This window comes from Anomalospiza imberbis, chromosome 5, assembly GCF_031753505.1.
Source record: "Anomalospiza imberbis isolate Cuckoo-Finch-1a 21T00152 chromosome 5, ASM3175350v1, whole genome shotgun sequence".
Classification (NCBI taxonomy): Eukaryota; Metazoa; Chordata; class Aves; order Passeriformes; family Viduidae; genus Anomalospiza; species Anomalospiza imberbis.
This window is the reverse complement of record NC_089685.1, coordinates 36881529-36896437: the sequence shown is the minus strand read 5'-3', so window position 1 is coordinate 36896437 and position 14909 is coordinate 36881529. Positions and strand designations below refer to the sequence as shown.

The 14909-nt window shown below is 37.9% G+C and overlaps 1 protein-coding gene across 6 annotated transcripts in view; it reads left to right on the top strand.

Annotated features, from left to right (window-relative positions):
* Window positions 1-14909, top strand: part of OSBPL8 (oxysterol binding protein like 8) — an 82307-nt gene that overhangs the window by 53707 nt on the left and 13691 nt on the right. For all 6 annotated transcript variants that reach the window (XM_068190256.1, XM_068190255.1, XM_068190259.1 and 3 more), the window contains 7 exons: window positions 472-539; window positions 3868-3948; window positions 4748-4849; window positions 5537-5740; window positions 9445-9529; window positions 10639-10810; window positions 13943-14177. In XM_068190256.1, the coding sequence (XP_068046357.1) occupies window positions 472-539; window positions 3868-3948; window positions 4748-4849; window positions 5537-5740; window positions 9445-9529; window positions 10639-10810; window positions 13943-14177 (947 nt within the window). The remainder of the gene's footprint in view (window positions 1-471; window positions 540-3867; window positions 3949-4747; window positions 4850-5536; window positions 5741-9444; window positions 9530-10638; window positions 10811-13942; window positions 14178-14909) is intronic.

The window sequence follows — 14909 nt, the reverse complement described above, 5'->3', positions numbered from 1 at the left end:
CTTGCAAAAAAACCCTGACTGGTGATTTTAATCAGATTGGCTTTCATGTAGATGGTATTTAACAATTATCTAGCTACAGCAAGGTTCAGAAATTAACAAACAAGAAAAGGCTTTATTTAGTACTCTTCTCTGTGCCTGAATGTGTGCAGGTAGGGTAGAATGAGAAAATAAAAGGGCAGAAGTTGGCATGTTATATTTACATTTCGTCGAGTTACTGGATCATATGCAGCATTATCCAAATACAGAGGACTGTTCTTGCCTCTTAGTGGCAAGTATTAAATTAGTGTATATGGTAGTAGCTGGTATGTTTTCAACCGATGAGCTAGATTGGTATGTATATGCTGTTTGAAAATCTGATCAACTTGTACTTTTTTATGCTAACCACATTGGCAAATTTTTTTCAAAAGCTAGTTCATATAAATTTTATTATTGACTCTGTATCACTTGCAACAATGCTGTTTCTTCTTTAAGGTTTTGACAAAGGGAAGGATGATACGTCACAAAAAGACGATGCAGCATATTCTATGTCAAAAAGCAAGGTAAGGAACACAACCTCCTGACCGGTCTTAAAAATTCTGGTGTGTAAAGAAGTTACACATTTTTAAATAAGGAGAAATATATTTAACTTTTGTTGTAGATAATCTTGAAGATTACTCTTCAGGTTCAGCAATAGATAAAGATTAAAAGGAATCTCTTAATACAATTCCCAGGATGACATCACATCCAAGTCTGTGGTTCAAAGTAGTGAAAATTAAATTTGAAATCGTCTTGCGGTTGTCTTGGAATGGGATATTGCCTTTCTATAGATTTGAAATTGCCTTGCCATAGAGTTTAAAGGCTCTAACTTACCCAGCTGTGTGGTTTTCTATTTTCTGCTATGCTGTCCACTGTCTTTTTAAAGAGGCAAATGTGGTAACAGACACTTAAACAGATTGTTGGGGTGCAGCAGGTGTGGGTTGCTCTGGAAAGTGAAGACCTGATCTGGAGCACAGCTAGCTCCCAGGGGAAAGGGGGAAATTCCTGCTTTTTGCTGCTTTTGCACACAGCTGTTCCCACAGCACTCTGTCCTGGGCACAGGCAGTCACACCCCTTGAAGACAGGGTTTACACTCGAGGTCTTGACACAAATTTTTCTGTGGTATTTGATATATCAAAGCCATAAGGAGAAACAATATAAAGATACTGAAGGAAAATTAAGAGCCTTAAAGATTATAGTAGCATTTCCAGGCTTAAATGGTGTCATTGAAATTGTAATGGGATAAGCAGTTTAGTGTCTGCAGCTGATGCTGCAGTTTGTGGTGTGTAGCTAAGCATTTCAAACTGTTGGGGTCTTACATGTGACTTGCAATCACAAAACTTTGTATCTTTTTGCTTTACTGCATCCTAGAACCTCACTTGTCAGGAATATCAAGGAAGTATACTTTACCATCCAGCTTTCTTGTGATCAAAATATTTATAAATCAATTTGACTTGGAAATCAAGTTAATAGGTTCTCTTTTGACTTGGGTTTACTCCAGACTCTCAAGAATCATATATCTTTGACTATCCAATTCCCTTTTCCTCTCCCTTATATTTATTTTTTTCTTAGTTGCTCTCTTAACAGGATATTAAGTCTTTGGGTTCGTTGCTATTACATCTTTTTGTGTCTTTCTGTCAAAGATGATACCAATATTCATACTTCTGCTAATATGTGCTTTTATTCACCCTTTTTTTAATTGCTGCATGTGGGGCTTGATTTTACTTATGGAAGTGAAATAGCAGCCCTTCTTCCTAAGAGAGAATAGAAAAGCAGTGATGGGACTTGCCTGGAATCTGGTACTGAATGTACCTTGCTGGGAGTTACAGCAGGTTCTCTTAAAGTGTTTTCTTCTAAATTTTTTATCCCATCTGCTTTGTGTGGGTATAACAGTGAAAAGGTTACTGGCTTAAAAAGATACAGATCGCTGACCTGTCTCATAATATTGAACAGCTAAATATAAACCTTTACTCAGTGTCATATTAATGAGCTTTAAAACAGACAATGAGAAAATGAGTTTAAGTAGGGAAACTTATTGGTTTGGGGCTTTTCTATGCATGACCTTTAGATTGCCTTAGCTTTCTGTTGGTGAGCACCTAGAATATTTATGAATGTTTTGCTTAAGTTGTTCCATTATAGCTTGCATAATGAGTTCATTAGCTCTTCTTATATGACAGTGATAATCATTTTTCCCCTCTTCTGTTACTACATTTAAAGTACTGTATTTCCTTTAAATTCTAGAGAGAGGAATTTAATTTCAAGTTGTACACTCATCTTAAAGCTAAATTTTGAGTGTTAAAAGCATACCTTTATTACAAGATATTTCATTTTTTCAAGACAGATACAGAAGTTAAAGAAGATTTACTTATTAAAATAATTTTGAGCTAAAATTACTTTTTGCCAGTTATTGCACATATCTTTTTTTTACAGTAGCTAAGTTGACTCCTGTAAAGTCTTAGTTCTGAATTAAAGATGTAAAGTAGAATCCAGGTTAAATTGTTCTGTACAGCTTGTGACTCCTTAGGCTTTGTTTCTTTTGTTTGAGCAGCCTCAGTGTTAAGAGAATGCTCAAGTGCACTGCTTTTATTATAGCTATAAGTTTTATTCAAAGCTTGAATATTTTTGGACTATCATTTTATAGCATTCCAAAATACAAATTCATTGAATAGACTTTGCACTGTCGTTTTTGATTTGAAATGTGGAACATCTTAAGGGTCAGTTTTGATAAAATGTCCTTGAATTTGAATTGAATACTCAGTTTAGAATGTTAAATTATTTTGTTTTTTTTTTTTGACAATGCAAAAGTTTTGGCTCCACCCGGCTTATGTTTCAATGCACAAAAAAATACAAACTTTCTGATATATCTGAAGTTGGTATTTAATGAATACCTATGTTCTCTGAACATGAACACCTCAATGTTCTCTGACCTCCATTAGGACTGATGTGAAAACTCTATCACAGACTCCTCTTAGACTCCACTTTTTCCCTTCTTTTTTTTTCTAAAGAGTGCTGTTCCCAGTGTGAATATTTGGTGGCTTGAGTTCCCTTTCAACTAATAGGCAACAAACCTCTAGGAGCAAACTTTGAACCTTACATGACATGGGGGAGAGGCAGGGGGAGAAATCATGTGGTGCTGAGGCAGCTCATTGTCCTGCATGAACGAGACTTGGGTGTCACGAACAAACCTGGGTCTTGTCCCTGCCTCACGCCACCGTGAGCTTCTTGAGCATGACTTGCAAAGTAATCAGAGCGTGGAATTAGGGTTCAAGGAGCAGAACAAGTGCCATTAGTGGGCAGTTGTACTCTGATGATTTATAGAGCACTGAATCCTAGACTGAAGAGGCTGTATTTTCCTTCATGAGTCACAGGGTAAGTGCCTCTATAGCAGTCTGTTTGGAGAAGCTGTCAAGTTGTGGATGGAGAGAGCTGATTCTATATTCTGATTCATAAATCCTGGGAATGACTCCTGTGTTAAAACACCTGGATTCTCCTAAAACATTCTCTCTCTGCTAAAATAATGCCTAACTATTCAAGCATGCTCTGTCTAGTAACAGTCTGCATGAGCTAAATACTTGCTGTGTGTAGGTCAGCTGTTTCCGAAGAAACCTCAGACTTCTTTCCCATAAACCCTTACAAAAAGAGACTCCATGAATAGGTGGTGAACAGCTTATGTTACAACAAGTGGTTTATTGGTTTGTTTGGGATGTTTTAAGGAGGGGGAAGCAGTAGAGAACTGAGAGGGAATGGGAACCTTACAAACATAGTTGCACTTCAAACACTTGCTAAAGTGCCAGCATCAGTAATAAAGTATTGTATCTGTCATTTATTTATTATGTGTGTTGTGAATTTCAGTCTGAATCCAAGCTTTTCAATGGCTCTGAGAAGGACATCTCTCAATCTTCAAGCAAACTTACAAAAAAAGAATCTCTCAAGGTGAATTAATTTCCTAGTAACTTCTCAAGGGCTATGAATACATTCACATAGTTTTACCTTACTCTCTAATGAGAAGACAAAAATGACAAATAATGATGAGACTTAGGGAATATTTAAATATTGTGAGAAGTTGTGCTGTTGAGTCTCTTCAAATTTTACTGTTTTTTTACTTGAATACTAGCTTCTGTAATGCAGTCTTTAAGATGATGCAATATTGTAGAATAACTCAGATTATAGCTTATTTCAGATTGGGAGGGACCTCAGGACATCTACATGCAATGAAATGACAAATGGAATTATCAAAATAGCAATTTGAATGCATTCCTACTATCTTGTTCCCTCTGTATTGTAGCAAGACCAATCTCCACTGTTTGGTAGATACCATTTCAAGAGAAATGTAAAATTATTTGGCTTTAAGTGAGGGAGGTACATTCCTGCAAATTTCTCCTAGGGGGAAACATAACTGGTGGGTAAAGAGCACAGGTGAGATAATGTACTTGTATATTTGAATTTGGTTTGGTTGGTTTTTCCTCCCCCTTGATTCTAAAGAGGAGCTTCAAAGTCCTCAGTTTTTAAAGAAAATTGCAGAAGAATCTGAAATTGGCTACATCATAACTATTCTTGAAGTAATTGTTCGCACTTTGAAGTCAAATACTCTGTTTTAAAGCTATTTTTCTATATCTGTACTGCAAATTGAATTTAGCAGGTTTTCCCCTCAGATTGTATTGGCTGATACTTTTTTGTGCTGATAACTGCCTTTTGGCCATGACATTGTAAACATTTTTATTATTTTTTACAGGTTCAAAAGAAAAACTACAGAGAAGAAAAGAAGAGAGCCACAAAAGAATTACTTAGCACAATCACGGACCCCTCAGTTATTGTTATGGCTGACTGGCTGAAGGTCAGAATCCAAGTGTGAAACCTGAGTTGAAGATGGAGCAGTTAGTTGCTTGCTGCTTTCTGGCCAGAATAGAAAAGGCTCAATCTTTTACTTACTGTTAATGTTTTTCTACAGGCACAGAAGCCACTAATTGCAGCCCAAGGTACCTGTGCTCAAATCCCAGGGGACTGATAGAGGAACTTATCTCCCACTCCCTGCAGTCACCCTAGTCATATTATTGTTGTGTGCATAGCCATCAATTTGGGATGAGTTGGCTTTGCAGTTCTCATTTTATCCTTCTCATTTTACACTTTGAAGTGGCTCTGTTATATACATAACAAGGCAAAAATAATTCAGTCAGATATTTCAGTGCAGGTTTCTTTGTCTTTTTCTGGTAATTTTCTTTTCCTCTCTAAAGAACTAGCTGCTGTCTTAAAGACAGCAGTTGAATTATCAACAGTAGTGCAGTTGAATTGTCATACTTCCCCTATCAGGATGTGTGCATACCCATTTGTAGAACTGAGTATTCATCAAGACAGGAGACCAAGCATACCCTTATATTCTTTAATAAATCTGGGTAAGCTTTTAAAAGACCTGATAAACTTGGCTTTGAAATGAAAGCTAATAAAATTAAATTCTAATTTTGTTGAAGGGGATGGTTTTGGTATTGGCTTCACTAAGATATAACTGTAACTATTGATCTTCTAGATTCGTGGTACCTTGAAAAGCTGGACCAAACTGTGGTGTGTACTGAAACCAGGAGTGTTGCTTCTTTACAAAACTCCCAAAAATGACCAGTGGGTAGGAACAGTGCTGCTGAATGTTTGCGAACTCATCGAGAGGCCTTCTAAAAAAGATGGCTTTTGTTTCAAACTTTTTCATCCTTTGGAGCAAACCATATGGGCTACAAAGGTTAGTGGTAGCATGCATGGTTCATGACTAGCATCAATCAGCTACAAGTAAAGACAACCTCAATGAAAAGCTGAACTGTGTTTTCTGTTTCAACTTCAGTGGCTTGTGTTAATTCTGAATATAAGCCTTCAACATCTAGTCCAGTTCATCAGAAAAAGTATTTGATTTATGCTGCTCCGTGTACTTAAAGAGCTTCAGAAGTGTGGTGTGCAAAGGGTTGCCATTGAAAAGGTTAATGTCATCACTGGCAACCACATAAATTAAAGGTGTGTGTGTTAAACATTATATTTTTCATCAGTCAAATCTGAGAAATTAAGGTGAGATTTACTAAAATGAAGGAGTTTTGTTATAAACATTTCTTGGTGTCCAACTCTATGCAGTAAAATGTCACCTTAGTTCAATTTGCTTGTAAGATTCAAAAAGCAGATTACTTGCTTGTGGAATAATAGCCCATATTGCAACTTGTTAGCCAAGTTTGTTCCTTTTTGTTGTGATGTTAGGAAGATAAATGTTTTAATTCAGTTCTGATGTCTGTTTGCCTTGGCATACATGGCATAATACTGTGAGCCGCTCTTACCTGTGTTTAAAAGCACAGGTGTGTTCTGCAGAGCAAAGGTTTGTTTCAGTATCTTGTAAGGATCTTTAATGCTTGCTCTTACTCAATGTTTATAATCTGATAAACTATTTTAGTCCTTGTTTTGTGTTTACATGTGGAGAGGGGATGTGGAAACACAGCACAAGTGAACATATTTTCCATCCAAAATAACATCTTGCTTTAGATGAAATTACTGTACAATATTAGGACCCTTGTTATAATTAATTAATTAATTATACCTTCTAAAATAGGGATCTTACAATATCACAATTAGTAGCTATCTTCTAAATCTTAAATTGATATAGATGTATTGTCACATCTGTAGAATATGCTGTGTTAGATTTGTCATTCTTTTCTTAACTAAGTCAGTATAATTCCTGATGCTTGTGGTCATTCTGGATTTAGCAGTGTTACCTAAATTTACCAAACTTGGATCAAATCACTTGTAGTTTCTTTTGAATAATTTTATTTTATTGTTGCTTAGGCAAACTTAGTAATTAGTGGTGATCTCACATTTGCAGAATACAAACTCCATATCCTTTTCCAAAGCTATAGCATTTGGTGTTAATGTGCTTTATTTATGATTGCAAAATGGTGGCCTGTCTGCAGAAGATCACAAATCAGTCTTATATTTCTTTATTGCTTGGCAATGAGAAATGGATTTGTTTGTTTTTTTAACTAGATATTTAGAATTTAGAGGACATGCCCTACCAGATTTTTACTTTTTTAAGGTAGGTCAAATTTTGAACCTGAACAAGTTGATATTGTCCATTCTAAATGTGCTGAGAGCTGGAGTGGCATTTGTTCATTTTGGTATGGCTATTTGCAGTTGAGAATTCCTGGATTCCATTAGATGAAAGGCCTTTAAGTTTGAACCCCTTTTCTGCCTTTTTTTACCTAGTCAATCAAAATGTCCTAGTTACAGATTTATTATTATGAGGCAAACTTGCATAAGTGTAATAGCAATTGATTGATCCAGAGTAGATTTACCACAAAGAGCCTCAAGTCCAAGGCAAAGTGAGTCTTGTTTGCAGTTAGTGCAGAAAGGTAGCATTGCAAAAAACATATATAGAGCTATTAGTACTGCAGGAGATTTTTCTCTCTTGAGCACCCTACCCATGGTGTGTCCTTCTGGCAGACTGTAAACTCTCTTCTGCAGTAGTTTGTGGCCAGTCACCTCACATACTCCCTTAAGCCTGTTGCTGTGGTCTTTGATGTTTCTCCTGTACTCAGAGGTAGCTGATGCACTGTACCTTCATTGTGTGCCTGGTCCTGATGCCATTTCAGTTTTCTGAAATTAATAATTAGAAAAGTTAATGCAAATAATTTTTTCTGAGTAAATTTAGTCAGGGGTGACCACGTATCAGTTTTCATTGTCTTTGAAACAACGTTCATGGAATTTGAGTTTCATTGGCATGAATATTCTGTAAGAAGTAAACCTCAACATTTTTTAATCTAATGGAATTTTTAACTTGACCATTGGCTTGGAGTAGTAGCATCATTCCAGCAGAAACAGAGACAATCCAAATAAAGTCACCCAGCAAACTGAAATTATTGTGCCTCTTGTACAGATCACTAACTACTGGAAATTGGTTTTGAAACCATAATGGGTGATACCAAAGGAAAATATCCAGTGCTGTTGGAATAGTAACCAGTTAGAGGAAATCAAGATCCATGAGCAGTTATATAAAATAAGTCAACTTACTTAAATACTACTTAGCTAAAAATTACTCACTTGGTTTTAATCAATACACTTAGGGAATGTAACTTTCTTGCATTATAAAATAGCAAAACCAGATACTTCATAAATTGTGTTTGTGTGGTACAGAGTAAGTAGCGTACCCTGAAGTGCCCACTGTATAAATCCGGGGGCAGATCTCATGAGCAGAAGTCTGCCCTTAGTCTGTCCCAGTGTCCTGTGACCCAAGAGTTCCAAGGCCTTCTGGTGGCTGAGGCCTTTGCACAGTGCTGGCAGCACCCCAGCACCTCTCCCACCCCGGCCTGGTGCCATGGTGCTCTCCCCTCCTCAGGTGAAATTGGGCTTCTTCCCTGCCTTCCCACCCTTGAGGTGAGGAGTGGTCATGCACTGGAGTTGTCCCTCTTGGTTCTTGGTACCCACTGACTCCTAATCCCAGGGTTGCTGCTTCACCAAAGACTTTTTGTAGGCACATTTTTCCTCTCTCTCAGTGGGAGACTGAGGTTTGGAATCTTGTTTCTAGCACCCAGTTGCTGTTACTCTATACTGTCTCCTCAGGAGTTTCTGAACATCATTTACACCAGCACTAGCTTGTCTGTATTGATATTTAAGTGCCACCAAGACTACTACTCCTTTACCTGCTTCTTGCCCTCAGAAACGTTCTGGCTGTTTCATTTGCTTGCTTCTAAAATTATGTGCCTTTACCTGCTTTTGCTCAAAACTTCTGCTGGCTTTCCAATTCCCTCTTCTAAGCCTTATATTGGCTTTCCATTAGGTTTCTCTGGGGGAAATCAGTAAAGATCAAAATACATTAAGTCATCAGTTAGGCAGGCTTAACCCAGCTTTCAGCAATAGCTTTAAGTATGTTTAATACAGCCCTCTTTGCCTGTCAGTTGTCTTAAAGTTATCATAGATAAACTTTTTTTGGAAGGGACTTCATAATGGTTACTTAACATTTTATTCCAAAATGAAGGTTGACAGAAATGGAAAAGTCTTATGAATTTTTTATTTAAATGTGAAATGTGAAAAACTTCATAGTAAATAGAAAATAAAACTTTGGCCATGTCAGATTTATACACCAATAAACCACCCCCCAAAAAAAAAAAAAAATCAAAAAACTTCACCCAAACAAAAAAAAAAAAACAAACCCAACCAAACTAAAATTATTTTTGAACCACAAAGACCATTCTTTTGAAAAGTGGGCTTGAATTGGGTCCCATACTTAGAATGCAGTCTTTGAAGAAGAAATCCAGTGAAAGAGGGCTGTCCATCTTTCCATTCATGTCTTCATTAGATGTTGCTGAGTGACAGTGAATAGCCCTGCAGTGGTGTCAGCTTCTTACTACATTGAATGATAAACTGTAAAACTGAATTAAAATATCTGATGCTGTTTCTTGTTTTGTGTATTTCAAGGGTCCTAAAGGTGAAGCAGTTGGTGCTATAACTCTGCCGTTGCCCAGCAGTTACTTGATAATCCGAGCTGCTTCAGAATCAGATGGTAAATAGATACTTCATTGATTTTCAGCAGTGAGAAAGATGGTTTCAATTGTCTTACCATGTCTGTTACAGCACTTTGATTGCAGTTGAATTGTTGTTAAGGTTCTCCTTTAATTTAGAGCATTCAGTTATGTTGGTACTAGTACTTTTTTCATGGTTATTAAAGGAGAATATTGATTTAAAGGAAAAGTTATTGATCTTGTAGTTGCCTTTTGCTGACAGGGTAGAGGAGGGGAAAATGGTTATCTGTGATTTAGCTATATTAATGTATATCTAAATATCAAGTGCCTATGTAAAGTGCTAATATAGATGTTTTCTTATTAAAGCATTTCTGTGTTAAGTGCAGCAGTTGCACAGAGATCTAGTAGTAACAATTTCTTCAAAATGTAGTTTTGTAAACACCCTTCACTGGGAAGATGATCAGTGCAAGTTACAATGTGAAAAAAAAATTAAGACTGTTGTGTAGATGTTTCTAGCAGGTGCTTTTCATTTATTGTTTAATTAGGCATACCCCTGCAGACTTTAAAGATAGGACTCTTTCTGCCTTCTGTATTGAGAAATGGATTAGATACATGGAAAAAAAGTAAGAAGGGGAAAAAATACACAAATATTTTCAGTTACGTTTTGCTAAAAAAATTAGAATATCTGCTTTTTATCTTTTGAAATGTTATTTATATGCTATCTTTATTGCTCTTTTTCCTCACTATTATCATATTATTTGGACAAATTTTGCGAAATCATGCGGTTACTTAGTCTTCAAAACTAGAGCAGGGCTGCAGGCAACTTTAGGGAAATTCCACAGTCATGGCCTGAATGGAACCAGACTTGCATTAAGGAAGAAATGCTGGAATATGCTCTAAGAAAATCATGATTTACTTTGCTTGTCCTTCCCTGAAGCACCCCTTGTACTGAAGCTGGGTGGTTGTGAGTTGTTTTTATGTCCCCACCAGACCGTAAAATCCAATGCACGTAATGTGGAACAACTCTGATGTGTGTCTTCAAAGGCAATGCAAGCAGGCCCAAAGGGCTAATTTTCCCACTTAGGAAACAGAAGGGGATGCAGTTCTGTTAAATCCTTACATTTTAGTCTAATACTAAATTTGTCTTTAGGCAGGTGTTGGATGGATGCTTTGGAGCTGGCACTGAAATGTTCAAGTCTGCTTAAACGTACAATGATTAGGGAAGGCAAAGAACATGATTTGAACTCCTCAGCTGACAGTACTCATGTCTCTTTCTATGGTCTGCTCCGTGCTAACAACTTGCACAGTGGAGAAAACTTACCGTAAGTGAATTAATTACTAAACCCGATTGCTTTTGGGCAGAACCTTGTAGTGATAATTTTGCCACAGGGAGGCTAATGCTGCTATTTTGTTTTTTGCTCCTGAGTTCTCTTTATATGCCTGCATTGCAGTGTGTTTTACACCCTGCACATAAAATGAAAAAATCTTTTTTTAAGCAAAGTGGATCCAGGGGAAATTTGGTCCAAGGAACTTTGAGTATTGCATCAGTAAGTTTGGTTGAACTGTTCAAAATAGAAAAAATGAAAATTTTAAGTTGGTGTCTCTTGTTAGCTTCAGCGGAAAATCAGAACCTTAGTACACGTGACAAAAGTCAGTAGACTGAGTTTAAATTGGTGTTCTTTAGTTAAAGAAATGAATAATCCTTTATTTAAATGGTTTCAGCATGAATCATCAGATGGATGAATAATAATTCTGTCACCTTATGATTAAATCCATTAACGTGAAGATTGTTTTATATCACCTGATATTTAATGTCTGAGAGCCCTTGAGTTACTCCCTGATTATTTCAATAAATACTTTCAGCCAGGTTTTTGTGAGCATAAGCTTCACAGGTCCTACCAGGACGCTACTCCAGCACTGGCTCGTCTCCCAACAGGTCTGCAGGTCCCTGCCAGGAGCCTGCTCCAGCACAGGCCTCCCATGGGTTTACAGCCTCCTCTCTGGCATCCACCTCAGTAACTTTCCACCAGTTCAGTATACTTAGTGAAGATTTAGCTGTCCATTTGTCTTTTCTGGGTGGGCAAGAATTTTGTATTGCTGTTACGAGTATGCTGTCCCAGAGAGAGACCTGGAGTGGGAGAAATGCAATTATTTTTATGCAATGCATAAATGGTCTGAGAAAAGCACAAAAAAAGCAAATGCTTGCCCCCTGCAACAATTAAAGGCCCTGTCCAGATGACCAAACTTGGCTCAGCTGCAGCTTTGTGCCTTCTTTTCACTCATAGGAACAATATGACTGCTGTGTACAATTGGAGATCTGTACTCTGGAATAGTAGTTTAATATCAACTGCTGGCCAAGGTTACAATCACAGTAATTAGCTACAGCTGTTAAGTTTAATTAAGACTAATGTTTTAATTAAGTACATCTTCTGGTATAGCATATTCTTAGAGTATTCAGTGTGCTTAACTGTCTAAGGAGCAAAAATGGCAGGTCTAGCTTTAATTGGGTGTCAGAAGAGGGAGAAGAAAGGTGAAAGCAATTTTAGCTTCAGCTGAGAGAGAGCTTTTTTAAGTAGGTTAATAGCAAGAGAAGGTCCAAGGAAAACATTGGACTGATACTTGTTGAAGATAGTCACCTGAAAAATAGAGATAAAGAAAAAGCAAGCATGTTCACTGCTTTTCTTTTTTTTTTTTTTTTTTTTTTTTTTTCTGCCTCAGTCATTAATATTAATTGTTGAATGGGCTGCCTGGGAGGCCTGTGAGTGCAGGATCAGTGATTTTTCTCATTTGTGGGCACTGAAATTATGAGAGACCAGTTGTATCAGCTGAATGTTTGTAAGTCTATGTGGTGTGATGTGATTCATCACAAAGTAGTGGAGGAGCTAGTGGATGTTACAATAGGATACCTCTCAATTGTCTACCAAGGGTCTGGGAAGTCTGAGGAGGTTCCCACCAACTGGAAACTAACCAACAGTATTCAGATTTACAAGAAAGGCGTGAGGAAAGACCCAGGAACTTGTCTAACCTCACTACATGGAAAAATTGTGGAGAAGATCATACTGTGTTCTGTTGAAAGACATTTCAAGAGCAATGAATCACCAGGCAGAGTCAGCATAGGGAAAGTCAAGTTTAGCTAATAAGATATTCTGCATAAGATAAGGTCAGTTGCCTACTGGATGAAGGTAAAGCAGTGGGTGTAGTTTTTCTGGATTTTATAAGGCTTTTGATATTGTCTTTCACAGGATCATTTTGGATAAATTATTCAGCTGTGAGATGAGCAGGGTCGTCATGTGCTGGTTGAAGAACTGGGTTGGGTGAATGGCAGGACTCAAAGGAGTGTGGTGAATGGGGCTACATCTGGCTGGTGACACCAGCAACGTCCCTCAGGGCTCAGTCATGGGCCTGTTCTGTTCGGTGTTCTTATCAGTGATCTGGATGTAGGAGTTGAATGCACTCTTAGCAAATTTGCTGACAATACCAAACGGAGGTGCTGCTGACTCTCTCAAGGGATGAGAGGCCTTGCAGAGGGATCTTCATAGATTAGAGAATTGGGGAATCACCAGTGGCATGGAATTAAAGTCCAAATGCCTGATTCTGCCCCTAGGGCAGGGTAATGGCAGGCACAAGAATAAATTGGCAGAGGAGTGGGTTGGGAGCAGCCCTGCCCTCATGGTGGCCCAAGGTGACTATTGGACGTGAGGTGGGCACAGGACCAGACGAGGGGAAGTGGAAAGGGGCTGGGGAATCTGTCTGACAGAGGGATCAACATGGGTCAGCAGTGAGCCCTGGCAGCCAAGAGGGTAAACACCATCCTGGGGTGCATCAAACAGACATTAACCTGTCAAGAGAGGTGACTATACCGCTATATTCAACATTTGTGTGGCCTCACCTTCAGGGATATGTGCAGTTCTGGGCCCCAAAATTTACAAAGGTTATGAAGATTCTTTACTATAAGCTGAGGAGGAGCAACAAATCTTGTTAAAGAGCTGGAAGGCATGGCCTGTGAGGAGGGACTGAGAACTTTCAGTTTGTCTATTTTTGAGAAAAGGAGGCTGAGATGCAAACTTAGAGCTCTCTTACAGCTTTTTGAGGAGGGGAACTGGAAAGGGAGGTGCTGAATTCTTCTCTCTGGTATAGAAGCATGGAAATGGTTTAAAGTATCATCAGAAGAGATTTAGACCAGACATTAGGGAGCATTTTTTTTACTGAGCGTATGGTCAGACACTGGAATAGGCTTCCTAGAAGAGGTGGTTGATGTACCAGGCTCATCAGTGTTATTTGACAGTTCAGTGAGAAAAGCATACATCCTACATGTTTCCAGCAAGGCTAGTTTGACACTGCTGCCACCTCAGGCTTGAAACTGGCAATTTCGGTATGTATTTTATTAAGATCCTGGTTTGGAAACAATGAAATTTTGTAAAGTTGAAGATTCATTTAGCCTTTGTTTTCAATAGGTTAAATGACAGTGAAATTGAAAGGCATCACTTCAAAGATCAAGATACATACTCTGACAAGTCTGATAAGGAAAATGACCATGACCACGAGGAATCTGATAACGATGGACTGGGGAAAAGTGAAGAAAGTGACAGTGACACATCGGAGCGACAGGATGATTCTTATGTTGATCCAGAACCAATTGATATCAAGGAAACTACTTACTTAGAACAGAGTCATGAAGAACTTGGGGAGGTAAAAGTGCTGTTGATGTACTGAGCAAGCAGCTTCTCCAAATAGTAAGCTGATATTTTAAGGGTCAGACTACACTTGAAAGCTGACTTGCAGGATTGGCTTTCATATATTCAGTAATAATGTATAGAAAAGGTTCTGTTCACTCATATTCTGCTCTGCTTTGCCATTCTTGTGCTAATATATGAGATTTTAACAGAGCTAATGAAATTACCTGGCATATTGTTCATACAGAAGGTACAGAAAGGGCCTCCTGCAGCAGAGGTTTGTCATGACTATTTGTTCTTTTGTTGGTACTGCTGTTTGAGTTTTATTAACTTAGTCCATTTATTTTCTTCAAGTAAAAATTTTCGAATTGAAGGTTTGAATGCAACCTGACACTTCTGGGTTTTTTTCCTGCAAGAGAGAAGTTAAGCAGTTGTAGTCTGCAGAATTTAGTGGAAGGCTTGGTGTGCTTCTGATGTCAACTTGCATTTCAGTGATTCCCCAGAGCTGCTATTCCACTTCTGCAGGTTGTTTTATGTATTTGCCTATACAGGCAAACATGACAGGGATTTGTAAACCAAAAATCTTAGTAACAGAAATTAAAGTAAGTCTTTTCACAAATCTCTTTCTCCTTAAGAGAAATGACTATGAGATTTTTTTTTTAATACTCATGCAACTTGAATACCTGATGCTTTAGTGCTTTCTAGTACCATGTCTAGACAAAGCAGTGTTTTAGAAAAAGCTGAGAAG